The sequence below is a fragment of the Lissotriton vulgaris genome, chromosome 6, assembly GCF_964263255.1.
Source record: "Lissotriton vulgaris chromosome 6, aLisVul1.2, whole genome shotgun sequence".
NCBI lineage: Eukaryota > Metazoa > Chordata > Amphibia > Caudata > Salamandridae > Lissotriton > Lissotriton vulgaris.
In genome coordinates this window covers 1488964394-1488989797 of record NC_141694.1, presented here as the reverse complement: position 1 = coordinate 1488989797, position 25404 = coordinate 1488964394, and the positions used below count along the sequence as shown (strand labels likewise).

The following is a 25404-nucleotide window of genomic DNA, read 5'->3' as shown; positions in this document are numbered from 1 at the left end:
TACCTGGGGCACACAAGGTGTCCCTGTGCATACACCGGTCTAAACCAGTTTCTGAGGCACTCCAGCCCCAGAGCTGGCGCAAGACCGGACAAAGGAAAGGGGGTGTAACCACCCCCCTTCCTGGTCCCACCCAGAGGAGGGACCTAGTCGTAGTGCAGCCCCCTTTAGCCGAATAAAGGTAGGAGCTGGTCCCATTCCAAACTAGATTATCCCGATCAACTTTACAAGAAGAAACTCTGGACTTCGACGTTCCACTCCCCAGAAGACTGAAGAAATCTCTCTTGTGGGCAAGGAGTGTCCACCCTGCACAAGCAGGCACCATCAGCGTACAGCGGCTTCCCTTTGTCGTCTTCCTGCAAGGATCCAGACTTCAGAGCCCGACGAGACCCGGATTCCCAGACCTCTCCGAGCTCTACCTAAATCTGCAGCACAGCTGAGACCTGTGGGTGCGACGAGACACGTGGGACCGGCCATCTTGGAAGAAGCAGCACTTCGCTCCAGCACAACTTCAGAGGCATCCTCGTCCAAGTGCTTTGGGGACTGAGAAGCCCCGACCCCGAGCAGCTCCTGCATCGAAGACCAGCCCTCCAGCATCCACGAGATCTGCGTGGGTCCCTTCTGCCTCTTTGCTGCTCAACGCGTTGTCTGGTCACTTGCCGGCTGGCTAGTGGCCTCCTAGACGACGAACTGCGAAATCTTCACTGCTGGTCTGGTTGCTCCAGACTGGCCCTTGCTCCCTTCCAAAAGAGGAGCACCCCGGACCCTCCTGGTCCACTCCAGACGCCGTTTCCACTCACCGCGTGGGTTGCCTTTGCCAAGGCCTGTTGAACCCCTAATCCGGAGACGACACCGCCGACAGCGAGAGCCTGCGTGGGACAGCTTGTGCCTCCATCCTGGTCGTCGAAGACACCACCTGGTCCACGTGGCTGCAGAGACAAGCACCACCTTCACCTGATCGCGACGACTACATCTGATTCCACTCCTGGTTCCACTCCAGTCACTGGCTAGTGACTTTGAACATTGTCCCCTCTGCTTTCAGGTTCTTCTCTTCACTGATCCACCCTTGGATCACACCGGACATCTTCCTCCTGACCGCCTGCAGCATCTTTTCCTCCAGGCTCCATAGACTTCAACGCCGGAACCCGACACGACTTGACACCTATGCACCCGCAGCCTGTGGGTGAGGTAACACGAGCATTTCGGTGCTCAAGGGTAGCTTGACTCTCCTAGTGTCCAGTTCCACAGTCGTTTTAGTCCTATCTAGTCAGGGATGTCCGTACTCACCTTTTTCTTAAAACTGTACTGTCCATAGACGTTTGTAGGCATCTCGCGTATGAGTTCACACTCTGCACACTCGTTCCGTGGGCCTCCTAGTACTTACCTCAAGTTAGTATAGCGTGGTCCCAGCGATCGTACAGCCTCTGGACAGCTCCATTCCTATGATTGACTTTCACATTCCACTTACTTAGTATATGGTTTGTCGTGCCCCTAGGGCACCATTGTAAATCGTGCAACTTATACTTGTTTATTTTTATAACAACCTGTGTGGTGTCCTTTCACTTGGTATTCAAGGGGTTATATGTGGTAAAACAGCTGGCTTCACATGCCAAAAGAGTTTAGCCGAAAGACTACTATGTCCATGCTACCATTAGGATAGCTGGTCTATAAGGTTGACCTACAACCAATCACCATAAGGGTTGTTTGGACTGATACAAGGTGATCACTAGAACTAGTGAGCATCATATATCAGGCCAACTTCTCACAGTGCCCTAGGGGCACGACAAACCATATACTAAGTAAATGGTATAAAGAAATCCATAGAAGGAATGGAGCTGTGCAGAGGCTGTATGATCGCTGGGACTACACTACCCTAACCTTAGGTAAGTAGCAGGAGGCCCACGGGACGTGTGTGCAGAGTGTGAACTCACACGCGAGATGCGGGACAAAGTCAATGGACAGTACAAATTACAAAAAGGTAAGTAAAATACAGTTCCGACTAGCTAGGTCTAAAACGACTGGATACCTGGACACTAGGAGAGTCAATCTACCCTTGAGCACCGAAATGCTCTCGTTACCTCACCCACGGGCTGCGTGTGCATAGGTGTGAAAGTGTGTTGGGTTTCCGCGTCGAAGTCTATGGAGCCTTGAAGAAAGATGCTGCAGGCGACCAGGAGGAAGCTGTCCGGAGCGATCCAAGGATGGATCGAGGAAGATGAAGACCTGAAAGCAGAGGGGACAATGTTCAAAGTCACTAGCCAGTGACCGGAGTGGAACCAGGAAGGAACCAGATGCTGTTGTCGCGATCAGGTGAAGAGTGGACGCTTGACTCTGCAGCCATGTGGACCAGGAGGTGTCTTTGACGACCAGGATGGAGGCACGAGCTGTCCCACGCAGGCTCTCGCTTTCGGGTGTGTTGGTTCCGGGTTCGGCATCAACAGGCCTTGGCAAAGGCAACCCACGCGGTGAGTGGAAAAGGTGTCTTGGGCGGACCAGGAGGGTCCGGGGTGCTTCTCCTTTGCAGGGAAGCAAGGGCCAGTCTGGAGCAACCAGACCAGCGGTGTAGATTTCGTGGATCGTCGTCTAGGAGGTCACTAGCCAGCCGGCAAGTGACCAGACAACGCGTCGAGCAGCAATCAAGCAAAAGGGCCCCACGCAGATCTCGTGGCTGCTGGAGGGCCGATCTTCTGTGCAGGAGCTGCTCGGGGCTGGGGCTTCTCAATCCCCAAAGCACTTTCTCGAGGATGCCTCTGAAGTCGTGCTGGAAGCGAAGTGCAGTTTCTTCAAGATGGCCGGTCCCACGTGTCTCGTCGCACCCACGGATCTCAGCTGTGTTGCAGATGTAGGTAGAGGTCGGAGAGGTCTGGAAGTCCGGATCTCGTCGGGCTCTGAAGTCTGGTTCCAGGCAGGAAGGCCGACAAAGTGAACCGCTAGGACGCTTGATGGTGCCTGCTTGTGCAGGGTGGTCACTCCTTGGCCACAAGGGAGATTTCTTCAGTCTTCTGTGGAGCAGAATGTCGAAGTCCAGAGTTTCTTCTTGTAGTTTCAAATCAGGATTAATCTAATTTGGAATGGGACCAGCTCCTACCTTTATTCTCCTAAAGGGGGCTGTACTATGACTAGGTCCCTCCTATGGGTGGGACCAGGAAGGGGGGTGGTTACACCCCCTATCCTTTGTCCGGTTTCGCGCCAGAGCTGGGGCTGGAGTGCCCCAGCAACTGGTTTGAACCGGGGTATGCACAGGGACACCTTGTGTGCCCCAGGCCTGTCTCATTCCTTTCAGCCTGTCCTACCTCAATACACAAAATCCTGTCTGGGGTGGTGCTAGCACCTCCCAATGCAGTAAACCCTAAGTCCAATCCTTCCTTCTCTGGAAGGACTCCCAGCAGCAGGAGGTCAGACTTGTGTCTGTGGTGGCAGCATCCATTTTGTGATGCTGAGCATCTAGTTAACTATAACCGGGGTTCACAGTTACATACATGTCGTGTCCCTCTAAAGGGGGTAGTATTCCAATTTGTATGACACCTTACTCGACATGTTTTGATAATGCTATGCCAAAGTTAGCAATAACCGCGAGGATTATAATGCGCTTAAGAGTATATGGTATAGCGTTATCATGGAACAGACAAAGGACTTGGTTCCGAAAGCTGCAAACGGGCTCAGCTCATGCCAGAGCACCATCTCACATAATTTCAAGCACTCTGCCTCCAGGATTGTTAAGGCCTGCCATAGGAGTGGCTGATAGGAATACATGTGTCCATTTTAGGGTTAGATATAGAAATACTATATCTAAAGCAAAGGGTGATTACACCAACTTGCCCCAGCTGTCGTGCAGCCAGTTGTGTCAGATTTGGATGGCCAGCCAGGGGTGGCATAATACCTGCTGCAGCCCCTGGTAGGCCCTGGGTACATCTATGCCCTGGGTACCTAAGGTACACTGTACAGGGACTGATAAGGTGACTCAGTATCCAATTAGATATGTACCTAAGGTACATGGAATCCATTTTTACAGAGAGAGCAGTAGGCCTGGGGCCCTGAATAGCAGGGTCCCAGGTCAACTAAGTCGGAAAACCAGCAAAACACCAGGCAAAAAGTTGGGGGCAACCATAGTCCGATATCCACCTTCCTACAATGGTACTCCACCCGAGCCTGTCCAGTCTCCACCTCCATTCTTGGAGATTGAGCGGCGACAGTTGAGGCCATTTGACATGCCTCCTGAAGTCTGTAACATCATTCTGGCAGCCAGGCATCCCTCCACAAAGTCGGTATACGCCTGCAGGTGGAACAGATTTGTGGCATGGTGCACAGCAAAGGCTGTGGATCCTCTCTCAGCCCCTCTTTCTGAGGTTCTTCTCTTTCTTCTTTCTCTTGCCCAGCAGGGCTCTGCTCTGGGCACTATCAAGGGCTACCTTTCTGCTCTTTCAGCCTTTTTGAGGCTGCCTGATCAACCTTCTTTGTTCAATCCCCTATTGTTAATCGATTCCTGAAAGGCATCACACATACGTTCCCTCCTGTTCCCTTTGTGATGCCTCAGTGGGACTTGACCTTGGTTCTTACTTTTCTGATGTGCGCTCCTTTCGAGCCACTTCACAACTGTCCTCTCCGCCTTCTTACTTTGAAGACTGCCTTCCTGGTAGCCATCACCTCTGCCAGGAGAGTGAATGAGCTCCAGGCTCTATCCTGTAAACCTCATTTCCTTTCGGTCCATCCGGACAAGGTTGTGTTGCGGACAAGGCCCTCTTTCCTGCCCAAGATAGTCACAGCCTTCCACATCGGGTAATCCATCACCTTGCCCACCTTCTTTCCGCCTCCGCATCCCTCGAGAGAGGAAGAGAGGCTCCACCGACTGGACCCAAAACGTGCGCTCTCTTACTATCTAGATCGCACACGCCAGTTCCGGGTGGATGACCAACTCTTTGTTGGTTACGTGGGCGCCAAGAAGGGAAAGGCGGTACACAAGCGGACCATCTAGCGGTGGATCATCTTGTGTATCCAGGCGTGCTACTCCTTGGCTAAGAAGGAACCCCCTGTTGGACTGAGGGCTCATTCCACTCGGGCCACGGCGACTACCACTGCCCTGGGCTGAGGAGTGCCCTTGCAGGACATTTGCCAGGCAGCTACGTGGGCCTCGCTGCACACGTTTGCAAGACATTATTGCCTGGACAACCAAGTCCGGAGGGATGGCTTCTTTGGCCGTTCCGTCCTCCAGGACGTTCTGATGTGATTATTGGTTCGCAGACCCACCTCCGGGGTTGGTATTGCTGGGGTATCTATTCTAAGGTAAGGAATCTATCACTAATGTGTCTCTTTCAGATGCACAAGTTACTACTTGTGTAACGATATATCTGTAAGAGACATTAGTTAGTGATTGATTCCTTACCGACTCACCCATCCTCCCCGTTCTGCGAACCGATATCTAGGGTTAAGGACATCCCATTTCAGGGCCCTAGTTTCAAGGCACCAGTGTTGGTTTTTAGCATAGCTCTGCATTTCTGGCCAGGAAAAACTGTGTCTAAGAACTGACTGTAGGAGAGTAGGGTCTGCAATCCTATGATCACCCCAGTTTTTTGCTTTTTGCTTCACTGGTTTACGACTTCTCTGGCTGTGGGCCTGCTAAACAGACCCACAGCCTTGCTGTTCTCTCACTAAATTGACACGTGTACCTTAGGTGCATTATCCAATTGGTACTGGGCCACCTTATCAGACCCTGTAACTCAGGGCATAGGTGTACCCAGGGCCTACCAGGGGCTGCAGCATGTATTATGCCACCCCTGGCTGGCCATCTAAATCTGACACAACTGGCTGCACGACAGCTGGGGCAAGGTGGTGTAATCACCCTTTGCTTTAGATATAGTATACCTATATCTAACCCTAAAATGGACACACAGATTCCTATCAGTCACTCCTATGGCAGGCCTTGACAATCCTGAAGGCAGAGTGCTTGGAATCGTGTGAGATGGCTCTCTGGCATTAGCTGAGCCTGTTTGCAGCTTGCGGAACCAAGTCCTAATAGCTGTTCCATGATAACGCATACCATATACTCTTAAGTGCATTATAATCCTCGCGGTTATATGCGATCTCTGGTATCGCTTTATCAAAACATGTCGAGTAAGGTGTCATACGAATTGGAATACTAACCCCTCGCCAATTCTGGCGACGGGGTTAGCATTCCACCCTTCTAGAGGGACACTACATGTATGTAACTGTGAACCCCGGTTAAAGTTAACTTGAGCCTCAGCATCACAAAATGGATGCTGCCACCACAGACACAAGTCTGACCCCCTGCAGCTGGGAGTCCTTCCAGCGAGGGGAGCTTGGACAAAGGGTTTCCTGTCAGGGGCGGTGCTAGCACCATCCCAGACAGGGTTTTGTGTATCCTGGGTAGGCAGGGCTTTAGAGGAAGGTGACTGCAAGTGGCACCCCGGTGCTCACTATGCATCTGCCGGCTAGAACCAGTTCCAAGGGCACACCAGCCCCCGAGCTGGGGAAAGTCCTGCATGGGAGAGGGGTGTAACCACCCCCCTTCCTGGTCCCACCCCCAGGGCGGGACCTAGTCGCGTACCCACCCCTTTCTTTAGGATAAAGGCAGGAGCGGGAACCCTTCCAAATTAGATCATCTTTGAATCCTGAAACTACTTTCTACGAAAGGAACTCTCGACTTCTTCTCAAGATTTCTCCCTTGTGACTAAGGAGTAGTCACCCTGCATCCGCAGGCACCATCTAAGAACACTGCGGTTTGCTGCACGTCCTTCCTCCGGAATCCGACTGACCAGCACGACGAGACCTGGCTTCCCTGGCACCTCTGACCTCTACCTACCTCTACAGCTAAGCTGAGAACCGTAGGTGCGACGAGACCTCGAGGGACCGGCCATCATCAGAACTGCACGACTTCTATCCAGCACGACCGCCGAGGGATCCTCTGGTGAGTGCTTTGGGGTCCGAGAAGCCCCGACCCTGAGCAGCTCCAGCACCGAAGTCCAGCCCCCCAGCATCCACGAGATCTGCGTGGGGCCCTTCTGCTTTTTTGCTGCTCACCGCGTTGTCTGGCTACTAGCCCGCTGACTTGTGGTGTTCCCGACGATGACCACACTGCTGGTCTGGTTGCTCCAGACTGGCCCTTGCTCCCTTCCAAAAGAGGAGCACCCCGGACCCTCCTGGTCCACTCCAGACGCCATTTTAGGTCCACCGCGTGGGCTTGAATTTGCCAAGACTTGTTGCCCCAATCCTGGGTCCAGCGACGTCGACAGCAGCAACCATCGTGGGACAGCTCGCACCTCCATCCTGGTCGCCGACAACGCCTCCTGGTCCGTGAGACTGCAGAGCCCAGCGTCGCCCACTCACCTGGTCGAGGTGACTCCATCCGGTGCCATCCTGGTGCCCATCTAATCACTGGCTAGTGATTCAGAACTTGGTCCCCTCTGCTTACAGGTGTCCTCCATCTTCGATCCAGGCTTGGATCCACCGAACAATCTTCACTGGTCGCCTGCCAGCAACTTCTTCTTTCAGGCTCCATAGACTGCAACGAGGATTCCCGATGTCTTTTCAGACCTATACAGCCGCAGCCCCTGGGCTAGGTAACTTCGGCATTTCGGTGCCCCAGCATAGCCTCACTATCCAAGGGTCCAGATCCTTTTTCGTTTTCAGCCTAACTAGTCGGATTCGTCCGATATCCTTAACTTTGCTTTTACTAGCCTCCATAGACTTTGTCCCGCATCCCTCGTGAGAGTGCACACTCTGCACCCGAGTCACCTAGGCCTCCTGCTAGTAATCTGAAGGTTCAGTAGTCAAGTCCTAGCGATTCCAAAGCCTATTAGTCCAGTACTTACCTGCTAGTAATTTCGCATTCCACTTTTGTAGTATATGGTTTTCTGTGCCCCTCGGGCATTTGTGTAAATTGTGCAACTTATAGTATTTTCGTAAGAGTTTTGTTGTGTGCTTAGTACCCTGTCCTCATAAAGAGTACAGGGCTGTTGTGATCTAAATAAATACACTGTTTATTTTCATAACACTTGTGGGGTGTCCTTTCACTTGGTGTTCAAGGGGTATATGTGATGGTATAACAGCTGGCTTAACACGCCCTCTAGAGTTTAGCCCGAAGACTGCTCGTATCCATGCTACTAGGATAGCTGGTCTATAAGGTTGACTTACAACCAATCATCAATAAGGGTTGTTTGGACTGATACAAAGTGCTCACTAGAATAGTGAACATTATATATCAAGCCAACTTCTCACACTGACGTCAGCACGCGGAGGCGGCGTCTAAGTACTCCGACGACGTCATCACGGCGCCCACGACGCCGGACGCGGAGCCGCAGACGACGCCTACCGACGCGCAAGAGTACTGCTACACAAAAGTTTCCGGATCCAGTCTGACGCCTGGGGATATTCTAAGGTAAGGAATCTATCACTGACTAATGTCTCTTACAGATATATCGTTACACCAGTAGTAACTGGTGCGTCATGTCTGAGGACGACGTCAGGGCGGAGCCGTGCATCGCCACCCCCGGCGAGCAGAGGTTTTGCTGCGGAAAGATTTCCAGATCCAGTCTGACTACTGGGGATATTCTAAGTTAAGGAATCTGCGCTAGACTGTGTCTCTACCAGATACATCGTTACCCAAGGTAAGTAACTCGTCCGATAGGTACATGCTCCTCCGAGAGGTATTCCCAGTGTTTTAGTAGGGTTAGCTTTAACAGTTCCATCAAATTTGTTTATTTATTTTTTTAAGTTCTGTTATAGTGCTTAGTAGCACGTGTTGTTTGATGCATGGGACTATATAAAATGTCACATGTATTGAAATGCGATTATATGTTTACAAAAAACTTTAAGGGTTGAGTATCTTTGCTGGCAAATATGGGTGTTGTTGAAGGGAAATCTTTTTGATCATAATATAATCATTATTGATAATTGAAACTCACTGTAGATGAGGGCCTTTATATAAACTTCAAATATCTGGATTTGTTCTTTTTCCTAGTATTGAAGTGGTTAATCGCAAGTGCAGGCAGACTGTTTTCTACAGCTGTGCCAGAACAAATACAGCTTTTGCCTATCCTCTTTAAGGTACGTTTTTTAAAGCTCAAGCAATGTTTTTCAGCAAAATGAATTCTCAGATGTTCGCATTTCTTTAAACGAGTGACAGCTGTATAGAAATGGATAACATCAATCAGTCAACATTTGTATAGTGCAGCACTTTCACCCCTAGATGTCTGGGCGCTGACATTAATGGTACAAACGCTATTTACATATTTGGCTGGGTGGATGTTTGTAATGTCCTCTGACGACAAGTGATCAAAATTCTCTACCTATGTTGCACCAGAAAATAATTCTACAATGAAAAGTCTTCTGTCGGTGCATCATTGTTGTCGGTGACTGGCTTAGTATATGGTGCACACTTATTTAAGTGATGCACCTTGCACTAATCTATACAACCTTTATGGTGATTTTAGTGGTCTTTAAAAACCTTTGAAAGATCTCAAAGTGGTAGCTGTGGAGAGCAGCCTTCAGTTTTATCTTGAAGGAGTGTAGAGCAGCTTGTTTCTGATGGATTCATCTGCCTGTGGATTCCTCACCTTTTGAATCACCCTTGCACCAGCATTCTACAGAAACTTTTTTCTAGCTTTCCCACTTCAACAAGGTCGTCACAATGGCACTGCTTTGCTCACAATTCCATATGACTTCACCGGATCCACAAGAAGACCTCGTCAGCTTGCTGACGTCAGTTCCCATTTTTCCCCACCTTAGACGTGTAACGGTTTAATGGGACTCTTCATTTGGTATTGTTATTACTTTGTTTCTTCATTCTTGGAGTAGCAGTGTGATAGCTACTTTAAAGAAGTCTGGATTTAAGCCTTGTAGGGAGTGTGGGGGATATATGTCCATCACTGATCCCACGAGGACTGTCTCTGGTGCCTTTCTTCGGATCACAACGTCGGAGGCTGCTCCAGTTGTTGGAAGATGAATCCAAAGGCTTTGAAAGAGCGTGAGGCTAAGCTTTTATGGCTTAAGCAAGAAAGGAGAAGAGAATCAAAATTGAAGTCGTCAAACTCGCATACTTTGAAGTTGAAGAAGCACAAGAAGAAGAGAAGGCATGGTTCTTGACGCCATTCGTCGAAGGGTAGAGCTTCGTGGTCACCTTCTCCAGCTCCGCGACGTCGTACTAAAGATGTCATCTCGCCGTCTCCTTCTCCTCAAGCGACTCCGGTTCACTCACTGACGCCGAGGGGTTCTCCGGCACGCTCACCAATGCCGAATGGTTCTCCGGCGCCAAGGATATCTCCAGCACCAAGAGTTTCTCAGGAGCCTAGGATGTCTTCTCCTATGTCTGTTCCCTGACCTGTTCTGGATCCGATGCCCCAGCGCCAGGGCTTCAGCCTCGAGTCGATTCAGACTCTGCTCCTTATCCACTCTTTCCTGGGCCTGCGTCAGATCCTTCGCATTTTCCTAATGTGATGTACGGCATGTTTGCCAGGGCAGCCCACCCTATTGGTGCTCCGTCAGGACCCGTCGTTTCGCTTGCTTTCAATTTGGGCGTTCCTCAACAATATGCCCAGGCACCCTTCGTGCCCTTTATGCCGACAGCGCCGTCTTGGCAGTTTCCGGCTCTGAGGTTTTCAACGCCGATATCACAGTCTCTGGTCCTTCTTCCTCACGACTTCGATTGGGCGTCGTTGCCTGCTTCAGAAGACATTCCATCGACGCTGGCGCCAGTTCTGAGCTTAGCCCTACCGACACCTGTTCCGAAGTTGTGGTCATGGAGGGAGTCCTAAAAACTGTTGGAGGAGGAGGAATATCAGCAGGAGGCTGAAGAAGGTGAGATTGAGAATTCTGTTAATGAATTTGAAGGCTATAGTGAGGCAAGTGGTCTAGATACTTCTTCAGAGTGGGAGCTTACATCTCCAAAGGCCTTGCCTTCTCAGGGTGTTGCACCAAACCATGCTGTCATCAGGAATGCTGCTGAACTTTTAGACCTGCAGTTACCCACAGCTGACTTCAGACCAAATATTCTAACAGAAGTGTTACAATCCCCATCTTCTGTGATTGAGCCTCGTTTGGCTTTTGATGAGGCTTTGACAGAGACAATTCTGGAGGTGTGGCCGAAGCCTTAAACTGCCCTGCTGTTTCAAGGATGGTGGCAAGGAGGTACAGGCCTGCTCCTAATGATCCTGCTTTTCTTTCCGCTCATCCTTCTCCAGAAAGTTTGGTAGTGCATGCTTCTTGTTCTAAACAGTCGGCTTGGTCTTTTCCTCAAACTCAGGAAACAGAGACTCTGAGCAAATGGTCCCATTTTCTACAAGATTGGAAATCTGTTACATCAGATATTTGGGTTTTAAATCTTGTAGAGAATGGGTCCCCCCTACCCTTCCAAGATCTTCCACCTCCTTACCCCCCTCACCAGGGCTGGCACTTAGAGGAACATTTGCTGCTCCTGCAGCTGAAGGTTGTTCCTTTACTACAGAAAGGTGCAATAGAGGTGGTTCCGGAGCAGGAAAAGGGGTCAGGGATGTTACTCCTGTTATTTTCTGATCCCCAAGAAGGACTGCAGGTAAAGACGGATCCTAGACCTCAGGGTCTTGAATTTTTACCTCAAGCAGGAGAAAGTCCAGGTGTTGACCCTAGCTTATGTTCTTCTGGCGCTTCCGCAGGAAGACTGGAAGGTATCGATCGATTTACAGGATGCGTATTTTCACATTCCCATCCTGAAGTCGCATCCGAAGTATCTCCATTTTATGGTAGGTTCTCAGCACTACCAGTTTGCGCTTCTCCCTTTGGCCTTAATTCCGCACCTCGGGTCTTCAAAAAGGTGATGGCAGTGGTGGCAGCTCATCTCAGAAGGTAGGGGTAAACAGGAATCCCGATCTGGACGACTGGCTTCTCAAAGTCGCCAGACATGGTGCTGCATCATCTGCAGGTAACAACACAGCTGTTGTTCGACTTGGGTTTCTAGATAAATGTACCCAAATCTCATCAGGTGCCCTCTCAGCGCAGCCTGTTCATAGGGGCAGTACTGGACACTAATATGTGTCGAGCTTACCCGCCTCTGCAGAGGATTCTCGACATTCAGGAGATTATTTATTTGTTTAACGATGGAGTGGTTGTTCCAGTCCTGAAGGTCTTACGCTTGCTCGGTCTTTTCGCTTTCTGCATACTGTTGGCCAACCATGGACGCTGGCACATGAGGGTACTCCAGTGGTGCCTCCACAGCCAATGGTATTAGCCCAACGGAGATCTCCGAGAGATGGTCATACTATTCAGAGACACTGCAGCGGATCTGTCTTGGTGGAGTGTGCAGGGCAACCTTGCTCAAGGGAAGCTTTCTCAACTTCCTCTGCTGGTAGCCACGGTGATCACGTTTGCATCCACTTTAGGGTGGGGTGCTCATCTGGGGGATCTGAAGAAGTAGGGTCTTTGGCCGCTGGAGGAAAGGTTGCCCCACTTCAACCTTCTGGAATTGCGTCCAATTCATTTGTTTCTCAAGGACTTCCTTCCCTCCCTTCGGGGTCAGTCCAACAACACTACAGCGACGTGGTACATAAACAACCAGGGAGGGGTAGGGTCGTAGCATCTCTGCAGAGAGGTTCTGCGACTTTGGTCCTGGGCTCAGGGCCATTAGATTTGTGTAATTGCAAATCATCTGGCTGGAGTGCTAAATGTGCGTACAGACAGTCTCAGTTGGCGATACTCGGCTGATCACGAGTGGAGGTGGTCCATCACATCTTGAAGATGTGGGGGTTTCCTCAGTTGGACATTTTTGCCACTCAAGAGAATGTGCGCTGCCCGTCGTTCGGCAGTCTTCAGTATCCGATGCGGGGAGCGTTGAAGGACGCGTTTCAATTGGATTGGGGATCTCAACTCCCTTACGCGTTTCCCCCGTACGCTTGATCCCTCGGGTTCTGAGGAAGATTTGCCAAGACCGGGCCCAAGTCATATTGATCGCCCCGGATTGGCCACCCTCGGCTCCATCTCCGTCTCAGGACAGACCTCCTCTTGCATTCACAGGGGGAAGGTTTTACACCCCCACTTCCAGAGCCTGCACCTTCATGCCTTGAGATTGAACAGAGCTACCTGAGTTATTTTTCTCTCCCACTGGATGTGGTGGATGTTATTTTATTAGCCAGGAGACACTCCACCAAATCTATTTATTCCTCTACATGGGCCAAGTTTGTAAATTGTTGTGGACATCTGCAAGGTGGCAACTTGGGCCTCTCTCCACACTTTCGTAAAGCATTACTGCTTAAATTTGGAGGTTAGGAGGGATGGCCATTTTGCACGTTCTGTGCTGCAGCATTTTTTGGTATAGGTTGGTGGACACCCTTTTCTGGGAGAGGTACGGCTCGGGGATTCAATTCAAAAGGTGAGGAATCCACAGGCAGATGTATCCATTAGTAGACCAAGTTACTTACATTTGGTAATGCTTTTTCTGGTAGATACAGTATCTGCCTGCGGATTCCTCACAGTCGACCCCCCCTCCCTTTTGTCCACCTGCATATACCGAAAAACTTCTTATTGTTTGACATTGTTGTTTTTCATATGTCAGGTTCTTGCCATGCAGTTTGTTGTTAGGAAATGCTTTGGTTTTTAGCTTTTCCTCATTACCTACATACTGTATGTATTTCTGTATATATATTTTGTATACTGTGTATACTTGTATTATGTTGTTGGTCCTCCCGTTCGCCTCGAAGGCACAGAAAAAATTGATGGAACTGACTTCAGCACGCCGACGAGGTCTACTTATGGCTCCAATGACATCACGCGGAGTAGCGTGTAGAGCCGTTCCATTGTGACGTCCTCGTCGACGTGGGAGAGCTAGAAAAAGAATTTCCGTTGAATCCTGGTGCAGGGGTAATTCAAAAGGTGAGGAATCCACAGGCAGATACTGTATCCACAGAAAAAGGCGTTACTGAAGGTAAGTAACTTGCTCTTATTGCTCTTCTGAGTTATCGGAAGGGTCTTTCCCATCCACGCTTGCGGATAGGAGATCAAAACGGACGGAGCAGTCAGACAAAAAGTTTTTTTCGTCTGGGAGTATGGCCTTGAAATCTACAAACGTCACATGTCTCTTGAGACGTTGCATTCATGCCCTCATGGAGACAGCTAAGGAAGTTGTTCCTAAATTGCCCGTCAGGTGATCCAATCTGGGCTGGACACGGGGGAGTCTGTAGTCAGAGCAATGGGGTCTTCTGTAGCAACGAATAGGCATGTCTGGTTACGCGGCTCAGGCTTTTCCCCTGATGTTCAGACTACATCGCTGGACTTGCCTTTTGATGGAAACCGCTTGTTTGGAGCTAAGGTGGATTCTGCGCTGCAACGCCTTAAAGATAGTAAGGTCCTTAGGGCTTCAGACCCAACTCAGTGACAATAGACAGTTCCGCTGGTTTTGGCATTTTTAGATGTACTTGTACTTTCGTGGCATACAGCAACCACAGCGGCAGCTGCAGATAAATCCTCTGCACAGATCCTCCAGGGGACGGGCAGAGGTTGTCTACGGAGTTTTTCCCATCAACAAGTCTCCTTATCCTTCACCTCCTCCTCTTCTGCCTCTCAAACCGTTGTGGCAGGAAAGCAGTTCTAGCTTGCCGTCTTAGAGAATGCTTGACCTGTGGGAGGATGGATGCTCTATGTTCTACCTCATTGGAGGTCTGTCACTACATACCTCAGGGTTTTAAACATATAGAAAATGGGTATATCCCCCTTCCTTCCCTCCCCGTCCGGTCCTTTGGTCGGAAGAGCATCTTCTGCTTCCCCAGCGGGGAGTACTGTCATTGCTTCAAAAGGGTACAATCAAGATAGTTCAAGAGCAAGAAAGGGGTCAGGGGTGCTACTCCCGGTACCTCCTGATTTCCAAAAAGGATGGCCGTTTAAGTATCTCTGTTTTACAGTGCGGTCTCAACATTACCAGTTTGCGGTCCTTCTGTTCAGTCTTACTTTCGCACCTCAGGTCTTCACAAAGGTGGTGGCAGTGGTGGCAAAACCTATCAGGAGGTCCGGAATTCCTGTGTTTCCTTATCTGGAAGATTAGTTGCTCAAAGCAAAGTAGCTAGAGAGAGTGCTGCATCATTTGCAGGTAAATACACAGCTTGTTTTTTTTTATAAATGTACCCAAATCTCGCTTGGTGCCCTCTCAGCGCAATCTGTTCATAGGGGCAGTACTGGACACTACTGTAAGTCATGCCTTCCCGCCTCCACAGAGGATTCAAGACATCCAGACTATGTTTCAATTTTTTCAGAACAGAGCATCTGAAAGAAACGGGTAATGCTAGATTCTTTACCTTAGAATATCCCCAGGTGTCAGACTGGATCCGGAAAGTTTTGCGTAGCAGTACCCCTGCGTATCGGTAGACGTCGTCTGTGGCTCCGCGTCCATCGTCGTGATCGCCGGTATGACGTCTTCGGAGTACTTAAAAGCAGCCCTCGCGCGCTGACATGAGTTCTTCTTTTTTCAGCACCAGCAAGCGCAGATCCGGGAAGAGCAGTACTCCTAGTCATTTTTTGACTACGTTTTTTAATCTATTTTGGATCACTTCTCGAGTTACACTCGCGGTTCCAATAGGGATGCTTGGGTTTAAGCCCTGCGACGACTGTCACCGCTTGATGTCGGTGACCGACCCCCACCGTCGGTGCCTTTACTGTCTCGGGGCTGACCATGATGACAAGTCGTGCACCGACGGCCGGGCCTTGACCTCGAAGGCTTGGCGGGACCGGTCCTGTAAGCGGCTCGAGCTCCGGCAGTCGGCCCCGCGCCGCTCGAGGTCCCGGTCCAGGAGGCGGTCGAGGGACCGGTCGCGGGGCCGCAGTCATCGCCCCTCGACGAACCACCACCACTCGTCGGGCTCGAAGTCCTCAGGTAAGTCGAGGCACTCGAAAAAGAAGTCGAAGAGGCGTCATCGCTCTTCCGACTCCCCCCGACGCTCGCTCGATGCGGCCAGGGGTTCGGGCAACACCGCCCACGCGGCTCCGCCGTAGCCGCAAGAGCCACGTCCAGCTCCATACCCGCCGGTTCCTGGGCTGCTCGCAACGCCTGAGGAGATCAGCGTGTTCCTCACGGCCATGAGGGCCCGCTTCCCTCCGTTGGCCCCATCGCTGTCGACGACTCCAGTCCCGGAGCCGCAGGGCTCCGCAGGATCCAGGCCTGGATCCGTGGTGTCGCAGTCGACCTTACGACCCCTCCGCTGGCGCCGTCACCAAGGGTGTCGCCCCCGACGTCTTACCCGGCCAACGTTGTCCCCGGTTCCAGCCCCGGTCTGGATCTGGCGTTGGACCGGTGCCGCCCGGCGCCGTCTTCGACGCCGATCGGTGAACCCTTCACCGACGACCCGGCTCCATCATTTTTCCCTGACTATCAGGAGATGGATGACGAGGAGAAATCGGAGGGGTCTGAGGACCCTCTGGCATTTCAGGGCCAGTTGAGCCAGGACTGGGCAGACGAGCTGGGGGAGGCCAGTGGTCTGGACACTTCGCCCGACACTGGATTCGTCTCCCCTCCTACCGTGGCTGCGGTGGAGGGGGCTGCTTACAGCATGGTGTTGACTAGGGCAGCCAAGGCCTTGGCTCTTGAGCTTCCTGTCACGGCCGTGAAGACTAACCTCCTCACTGAGGTCCTCAAACCGCAGGCATGCTCCTTGGGGCCTCTCCTGCCGTTCAATGAAGCCCTCACTGACGTTCTGATGGGCACCTGGTCCAGGCCCTCTACAGGCCTCCCTGTAGATCGGAACGTGGCCCAACGCCACTGCCCGGCTCCGGGCGGCCCCAGGTTCCTGTCCGTTCACCCCACCCCCGAGAGCCTGGTGATTCAGGCCTCTACCTCCCAGACCGCATTCCTGACCGCTCCCCCAGATCAGGAATCGAAAAGGTACAATCAGTTTGGCAAGAAACTGTTCTCCTCCCTGTAGGAAGGTGGATATCTGATTATGGTTACCCCCAACTTTTTTGCCTAGTGTTTTGCTGGTTTTCGACATAGTTGGCCTGGGATCCTGCTATTCAGGACCCCAGACTTCCTGCTCTCTCTGTTAAAAAGGACTCCATGTACCTTAGGTACATGTCCAATTGGCTACTGGGTCACCTTATCAGTCCCTGTACAGTGTACCTTAGGTACCCAGGGCATAGGTGCACTCAGGGCCTACCAGGGGCTGCAGCATGTATTATGCCACCCCTGGCTGGCCATCCACATCTGACACAACTGGCTGCACGACAGCTGGGGCAAGGTGGTGTAATCACCCTTTGCTTTAGATATAGTATACCTATATCTAAACCTAAAATGGACACATATACTCCTATAAGTCACTCCTATGGCAGGCCTTAACAATCCTGGAGGCAGAGTGCTTGGAATTATGTGAGATGGTGCTCTAGCATGAGCTGAGCCTGCAGCTTTCGGAACCAAGTCCATCAGCTGTTTCCATGATAACGCTATGCCATATACTCTTAAGTGCATTATAACCTCGCGGTTATTGCTAACTTTGGCATAGCATTATCAAAACATGTTGAGTAAGGTGTCATACGAATTGGAATACTACCCTCTCGCCAGTTCTGGCGACGGGGGTAGAATTCCACCCTTCTAGAGGGACACGACATGTATGTAACTGTGAACCCCGGTTAAAGTTAACTCGAGCCTCAGCATCACAAAATGGATGCTGCCACCACAGACACAAGTCTGACCTCCTGCTGCTGGGAGTCCTTCCAGCGAGGGAGGCTTGGACAAAGGGTTTCCTGCCTTGGGAGGTGCTAGCACCACCCCAGACAGGATTTTGTGTATTAGGTGGGACAGGCCTGAAAGGAATGAGACATGCCCGGGGCACAAAAGGTGCCCTGTGCATACACCGGCACAAACCAGTTGCTGGGGCGCTCCAGCCCCAGCTCTGGCGCGAAACCGGACAAAGGATAGGGGTGTAACCACCCCCCTTCCTGGTCCCACCCATGGGAGGGACCTAGTGATAGTGCAGCCCCCTTTAGCAGGATAAACGTAGGAGCTGGTCCCATTCCAAATCAGATTAATCCTGACTTGAAAACTTACAAGAGGAAACTCTGGACTTCGACATTCTGCTACAGAAGACTGAAGAAATCTCCCTTGTGGGCAAGGAGTGTCCACCCTGCACAAGCAGGCACCATCAAGCGTCCAGCGGCTTCACTTTGTCGTCTTTCCTTGAGGATCCAGACTACAGAGGCCGACGAGACCCGGATTCCCAGACCTCTCCAACCTCAACTCACCTCTGCAGCACAGCTGAGATCCGTGGGTGCGACCAGACACGTGGGACCGGCCATCTTGGAGAAACTGCACTTCGCTTCCAGCACGACTTCTGAGGTAACCTCGACGAAGTGCTTTGGGGATTGAGAAGCCCCAGCCCCGAGCAGGTCCTGCACTGAAGACCATCCCTCCAGCATCCACGAGATCTGCGTGGGGCCCTTCTGACTGTTTGCTGCTCGATGCGTTGTCTGGTCACTTGCCGGCTGGCTAGTGACCTCCTAGATGACAATCCACGACATCAACACTGCTGGTCTGGTTGCTCCAGACTGGCCCTTGCTTCCCTGCAAAGGAGAAGCACCCCGGACCCTCCTGGTCCGCACCAGACGCCTTTTCCACTCACCGCGTGGGTTGCCTTTGCCAAGGCCTGTTGACGCCGAATCTGGAACCAACACCGCAGACAGCGAGAGCCTGCGTGGGACAGCTCGTGCCTCCATCCTGGTCGTCGAAGACACATCCTGGTCCACATGGCTGCAGAGTCAAGCGTCCACTCTCCACCTGATCGCGACGACCGCATCTGGTTCCTTCCTGATTCCACTCCAGTCACTGGCTAGTGACTTTGAACATTGTCCCCTCTGCTTTCAGGTCTTCAGCATTCCTGATCCACCCTTGGATCACACCGGACATCTTCCTCCTGGTCGCCTTTAGCATCTTTTCTTTCAGGCTCCATAGACTTCAACGCAGAAACCCGACACGACTTCGTACCTATGCACCCGCAGCCCGTGGGTGAATTAACAAGAGCATTTCGATGCTCAAGGGTAGATTGACTCTCCTAGTGTCCAGTTTCACAGTCGTTTTAGTCCTAACTAGTCAGGATTGTCCGTACTCAACTTTTTCTTGAACTGTACTGTCCAGAGACGTTGTTACGCATCTCGTGTGTGAGTTCACACTCTGCACACGCCTTCCGTGTGCCTCCTATTACTTACCTAAAGTTAGGGTAGTGTAGTCCCAGCGATCCTACAGCCTCTGGACAGCTCCATTCCTTCTATTGACTTCCTTATACCATTTACTCACTAGAATTAGTGAACATCATATATCAGGCCAACTTCTCACACTCCCTAAGTTTGGGGCTGCGGTCTGTCAACACCGCCTGCCTTTTGGGACGTTACACCCACTCTCTGTGGGATACGGTTCCGGAAGTGCTGCTGCAGTGCCCGGAGGAGGCCCGGGCAAAGCTTTCCCAAGGCCTAGCAGAAGGGGGGGACGCAGCACGCTACTCAATTCGGTGTGGACTCGATACCACAGACTCGCTGGGTCGGGCGATTGCAACGACGGTGGCGGTTCGCCGCCATGCCTGGCTGAGGTCTGCCAACTTTTCAGGGGATGTCCAGGCAACACTCATGGACATGCCCTTTGATGACCATCGCCTCTTTGGCGACAAGGCGGATAGTGCGCTGGAGCGTTTCAAGGACCCCACGTCCCAAGTCCTTGGGCCTAGGCCAACGGCAGCAAACTTCCGCCTCTCGCTTCTTTCGTGGCCAAGGAAGAGGCGACCCCACACGTCCCGCCAGCCAGGGCCGCAGACTCAGGCTCAACGCGGATGTGGCTGCTGCCGTGGCTGCTGCCGTGGCGGTACCGGGGGACACCGGCAGGGTCAGTCCACACCCGCCCCTGCAGCATCTGCCTCTAAGCCTTCCTAGTACGGCATTTCAGGTCCATTCCTCCCAAGTGGGGGGCAGGGTCTGCCATCACCTCCCCACTGGCGTACCATCGCGTCGGACAGGTGGGTGCTGCAAATTTTTCGAAGGGGCTACTCAATCCTCTTTGAGGCGACCCCTCCAGCCATGCCACCGCCGTACCACCGCATGTCAGGGGATCACTTGCAACTGCTGAAGGAGGAAGTTACGGCCCTCTTGGCCAAGGGGGCCGTCGAGCGCGTTCCTGGGCCAGAAGTAGGACGTGGTTGCTATTGCCACTACTTTCTGGTACCCAAGAAGGGCAAAGGAGGCCTATGCCCTATCTTGGTCCTATGGAACGTCAACGGCTTCCTCCGGAATGAGAAGTTCAAGATGCTGACTTTTGCTCAGGTCTTAGCTGTCCTGGACCCCGGAGACTGGGTGGTAGCGTTGGACTTGCAGGACGCGTACATCCCCGTCCTGCCGGCCCACCGCTGTTACCTGCGGTTCATGGTTGGCCTTACCAGCGCCCCACGGGTGTTCACAAAAGTGATGGCAGCTTATCTGCGCAGATTAGGGGTTTCAGTCTTCCCCCTATCTCGACGATTGGTTGTTGAAGGCGGGCTCGCCCCAAACAGTCGCCTCCCACCTCCAGACTATGGCCGACCTCCTGCAACAGCTGGGGTTCTCCATCAACGTGCCAAAGTCGCACCTGTGCCCCTCTCAGACTCTCCTCTTCCTCGGAGCGGTTCTGGACTCTGCGCAGTTTCGGGTTTATCCTCCCGAGCAGCGGGTTCGGGATATTCAGGCTCTGATTCCGATCTTTCAGCCTTTATCCTGAGTCTCGGTCAGGCTGACGCTGCGGCTCCTGGGGCTGATGTCCTCCTTCATCCTACTGGTGAATCATGCCAGGTGGCGGATGTGGGCTCTGCAGTGGGAACTGAAGTTTCAGTGGGCCCAGCATCAGGGCAACCTGTCCAACCACGTCCTGATCTCGGAGGGCACTGCGAGACAGTTGCAGTGGTGGTTCACGAACTGCGATTGGGACAGCGGCAGATCTCTCTCACTTCCCCAACCGGAGCATGTAGTGGTGACAGATGCGTCCCTCCTGGGATGGGGGGGCCACATGGGAGAGAGGGAGATCATAGGCATCTGGTCTCTGGCGGAGTCCCGGCTCCATACCAAACTTCTGGAGCTACGGGCAATCCATCTTGCACTGAAGGTATTCCTTTCCACTGTCCGGGGAAGTGTAGTGCAGGTGTTCACGGACAACACCACCGCCATGTGGTACTGCAACAAACAGGGCGGGGTGGGGTCGTGGACCCTTTGACAGGAGGCTCTGCGCCTCTGGACATGGCTGGAACACCAGGGCATCACCCTGGTGGTTCAACACCTGGCAAGTTCTCTGAACGCCAGGGAGGACGAACTCAGCGGCGGGTGCATGATGGACCACGAATGGCGTATGAACTCGGACGTGGCACAAGGTTTCTTTCAGCGATGGGGAGGGCCTTGGTTAGATCTAATCGCCACCGACGAGAACGCGCAATGTCCTCACTTCCAAGCGACACTCGCTCGGTGACGCTTTTCGTCGCGAGTGGAGCAGCGGTCTGTTGTACGCCTTTCCGCCTATATGACTTCTGCCCAGAGTGCTGAAGAAGATCAGGCGCGACCGAGCCCCAAGTCATTCTTGGGGCTCCGGACTGGGCTCGAAGAGTTTTGTATCCAGAGCTACTCAGTATGATCATCAATCCCCCGATTCGCCTGCCTGCCTTGGGCTTTCCTTTTGATTTTACACTATGTGTATGTCAGTCAGTCAAATACTTTATTCGATAAATTAATATCAGAAAAAGACATAGTACAATACAAACAATTAATTACACACAAAAAACATCATAGACAAAGAGGTTCATTATGTCAGTGTAATTATTATACAGTATAAATATATCTTAAAAATGTGATAAAAAGCTGCAGGGACTTTTGTCCTACAATTAAATCATGGAGTAAAAAGACGGACAATCTAATTCAGAAAATATCGGCAGGGATAGGTGTGACCTTGACAATCTTGTTCCTTATCCGAGTAGCAGCAACTAGAAAACTAGCAACATGGAATATTATTCGTGGGGTGTTTAATTGTTGCAAGTACAGAAGGGCTGGCCTAACCTGTATAAAACCCACCTCCCTCAGAATTGGTAACAAAAATTTCTTTCTAATTTCTCGATAGTGTTCACAGAACATAATAAAGTGTAAGGTGTCCTGGGTTGAGAAATCGTCACATTGACAAAGATCTGCCCGTTCTGGGGGGCATCAATTTTTAAAACAACCTCAGGAAAAATGAATCAAATTAAAACGAAATCTTGCCTCAAAGCTGGCCTCAAAAGGAAACAGCAAGTTATGCCAAAGGCCCACTAAAGGTTTTCACTGAACAAACTAATGCAATGGACAGAGCCTACTAAGGTAATTGAACTATGAGAAGGTATTTGCAACGTTAATGAAAGGTAATGAACTACCCTTTCCAGCATGCAACATTATGCTACAACTAACTGTGACCAATTGAAGAACATTTACTAGTCACGTGCTGTGCAAAGCGTTCTCAAAAGAGAAAATCTCTCACATTTTATGTTAATGCCTGTGAACAAGGGGATTGAAGCTCCGAAACGCTTAAGGCAAGGTTAATCGACTTTATGCATAATAAATGCTGAGTGCCATTGTCAATGAAGCTGGCGTCTGTGTGCGCTTCCATTCGAGGGTGCATTGGATAAAAAAAAATATATATATATATATATATATACATACAATGCAGCCTTTCATAGTCATGCTTAACAATGTTGCAAGAGAATTATTTGCACCTAAATGCATGCCACTAAAGCAGGGAGAAATAAAGCCTTTGAGAACTGCTTTATTATACAGCAGAAAGGTAATGCTGCAAGGAATAATGAAAAACATTGTCAGCACATAGACTGCATGGTAGAAACATCAGTGTAGAAAGCTGAAAAGCTAACCCACATAAACACTCACAATACTCACACACATAAACACTCACTCTGAGCTTTTATTGTGTGTTACTGTGATTTTAGCGGGTCCTGCGCGCTGCTCCCTTTTAGCTGAGGTATTTTACTAAACTTACCCCTAAATTGCATTTCCGATTCAGTGGTGTGACGGGCAGGCTGATCTACGAGTTTCTGTGCCCTTAGCCTGGTACGAGGTCGGAGACAGGGAGGGGGGAACTGCGACCGGACGCTCGCCTGGACGGCCGCCATCTTGTAGTGAGACAAGGCTGAGCAGTCTAGTCTTTCTCCTCCCCTGCTGCATAAAGGTTGCGATGACGCAACCGCGCAGCGGACGCGCGCAGTGGGCGCGCCGGCGGCAAGCCCGTCTGCGCCCGTCCACGCCTGGCCCGTGCCTAGTGTCATGAACCCTGACGGTCACATTAGGGAGAAGCTACATAGGGTGACATATAGCGCAGACACACTGAAAAACTTGATGGGGCCTGGGAGAAAACCCAATTGCATAGTCCTAAATCTGGATAAGGACCAATCATCAAGCCCTTGTGCCTGTTCAGGTTGTATGAGTGAGATCCCAGTCGTATTAATGTCCCCCATTAAGGCCATATCCAGATCGTATTGAGGAAAAGATAAAGTAGAGGGATGCAACTTTGACTGCCTCCTTTTGAACGCTAGGTCGCTGGTAAAGCACTGCCTGGAATGTGCAATGTTAATACAGGAAGAAAACATCTAAAATTGCCTTTGTTACCGAATCATGGATGGATGCGGCCTCAGGCCCAGACTTAGTTAATGCCACTCCCCCTGGTTACCTTAGTTTCACGCGAGATCGGCCACTGAAAAAGGGTGGGGGTCTGGCAGTTATATATCATAACTCCCTCAATGCCTTCTTTCACCCTTTAACTGTGGATGGATGTGAAGCGGTAGCATTTAACATTACTATAGGCAATCAGCATTCATTTAATGGCTGTTTAATCTATAGACCACCTGGCTCCCCAAAAATGTTTTTGAGCTCTGTGGGAAGCATACTGGAGGAGGGACACTGCTCTAAGGACTTTACGGTCTTGGGAGATTTTAATTTCCATTTAGAAAACCCCCTAGACACGGACACCAATGCACTTATTGAGTTGATTGATGGCGCTGAGCTTAAACAACTGGTTAGGGGCCCTACGCATAAGGCTGGTCATACCCTAGATGGGATTTTTTCGAATCACCCCACTCTGGTCCTCACTAAATCCATACCAGTCACCTGGACCGACCACAGGGCACTGCTATTTGCCATCTCTGTGCCAAAAGCCCATGGTGGGGGGTGCCCGCCTAAAGTAGCCAGGACATGCAGGGCCTGGAACAAAGTTGAGGGTAGAGTACTGGAAGATCATTTGCTCTCCTCCAAGGAGCTCCTTCCATTAGAGGTGGAGGCGGCGGCTCTCGCCCATACTAGTTGGATTGACAAAGCCTGTAACATCCTCGCCCCACCCAAACTGCGTCTCCTGTCCAGAGTCCAGCCCTCAGCTCCGTGGTTTTCTGAGGAATTAAGAAATCACAAAATGGAATGTAAAAAATTGGAAAGGGTCTGGCGGAAGGAATACAGGGAAAATGATAGAATGCGAACTGTTCTCAACGGTGTCTGCTTTGTCTGACCCGGCACCCGTGGCCATCTCCGCGAGTCCTGAATTATGCGAAGATCTTGCAAAATTCTTCCGAGATCAGGTGGAGATCATCTTTAATGCCTTCTCTAGTCAGGAGAGGAAGAATAGCCAGGCAGCTTCTCCAGAAAACGTAATGGAGCCAACCTTAGGACAAAATTTGGACTGTTTTTCGCCAGTAAATGGTGAAGAAATTAGGCGGCTACTGTTAGCGGCAAAATCAGGCGCTCCGTCAGATCCCTGCCCGGTGGCTGTGATGAAAATGGCCCCAGAACCGATAGTTACTTCGTTAGTGCCCATTTTTAACAAAATGCTTGCGACAGGAGGTTTCCCAGCGTGTTGGAAACATGCCTCAATTTTGCCCCTACTGAAAAAACTTAACTGGATGGAGGAGAGTAGGGTCTGCAATCCTATGGTCACCCCCGATTTTTGCTTTTTGCTTCACTGGTTTACGACTTTCCCTGGCTGTGGGCCTGCTAATCAGACCCCCAGCCTAGCTGTTCTGTCTCTAAATTGACAAGCATGTACCTTAGGTGCATTTACCAAAGGAAAGGGGGTGTAACCACCCCCCTTCCTGGTCCCACCCAGAGGAGGGACCTAGTCGTAGTGCAGCCCCCTTTAGCCGGATAAAGGTAGGAGCTGGTCCCATTCCAAATTAGATTATCCTGATCAACTTCACAAGAAGAAACTCTGGACCTCGACGTTCTGCTCCACAGAAGACAGAAGGAATCTCCCTTGTGAGCAAGGAGTGTCCACCCTGCATCTGCAGGCACCATCAGCATACCGCGACTTCCCTTTGTCGTCTTCCTGCAAAGGATCCAGACTTCAGAGCCCGACGAGACCCGGATTCCCAGACCTCTCCGACCTCAACCCACATCTACAGCCGAGCTGAGGCCCGTGGGTGCGACGAGACA

The 25404-nt window shown here is 51.2% G+C and overlaps 1 protein-coding gene across 2 annotated transcripts in view; it reads left to right on the top strand.

The window, feature by feature from the left end:
• The window catches only part of PSME4 (proteasome activator subunit 4), a 2155241-nt gene that overhangs the window by 1653584 nt on the left and 476253 nt on the right, over window positions 1-25404 (top strand). For both annotated transcript variants that reach the window (XM_086927646.1, XM_086927645.1), the window contains one exon: window positions 8972-9057. In XM_086927646.1, coding sequence (XP_086783772.1) covers window positions 8972-9057 — 86 coding nt within the window. The remainder of the gene's footprint in view (window positions 1-8971; window positions 9058-25404) is intronic.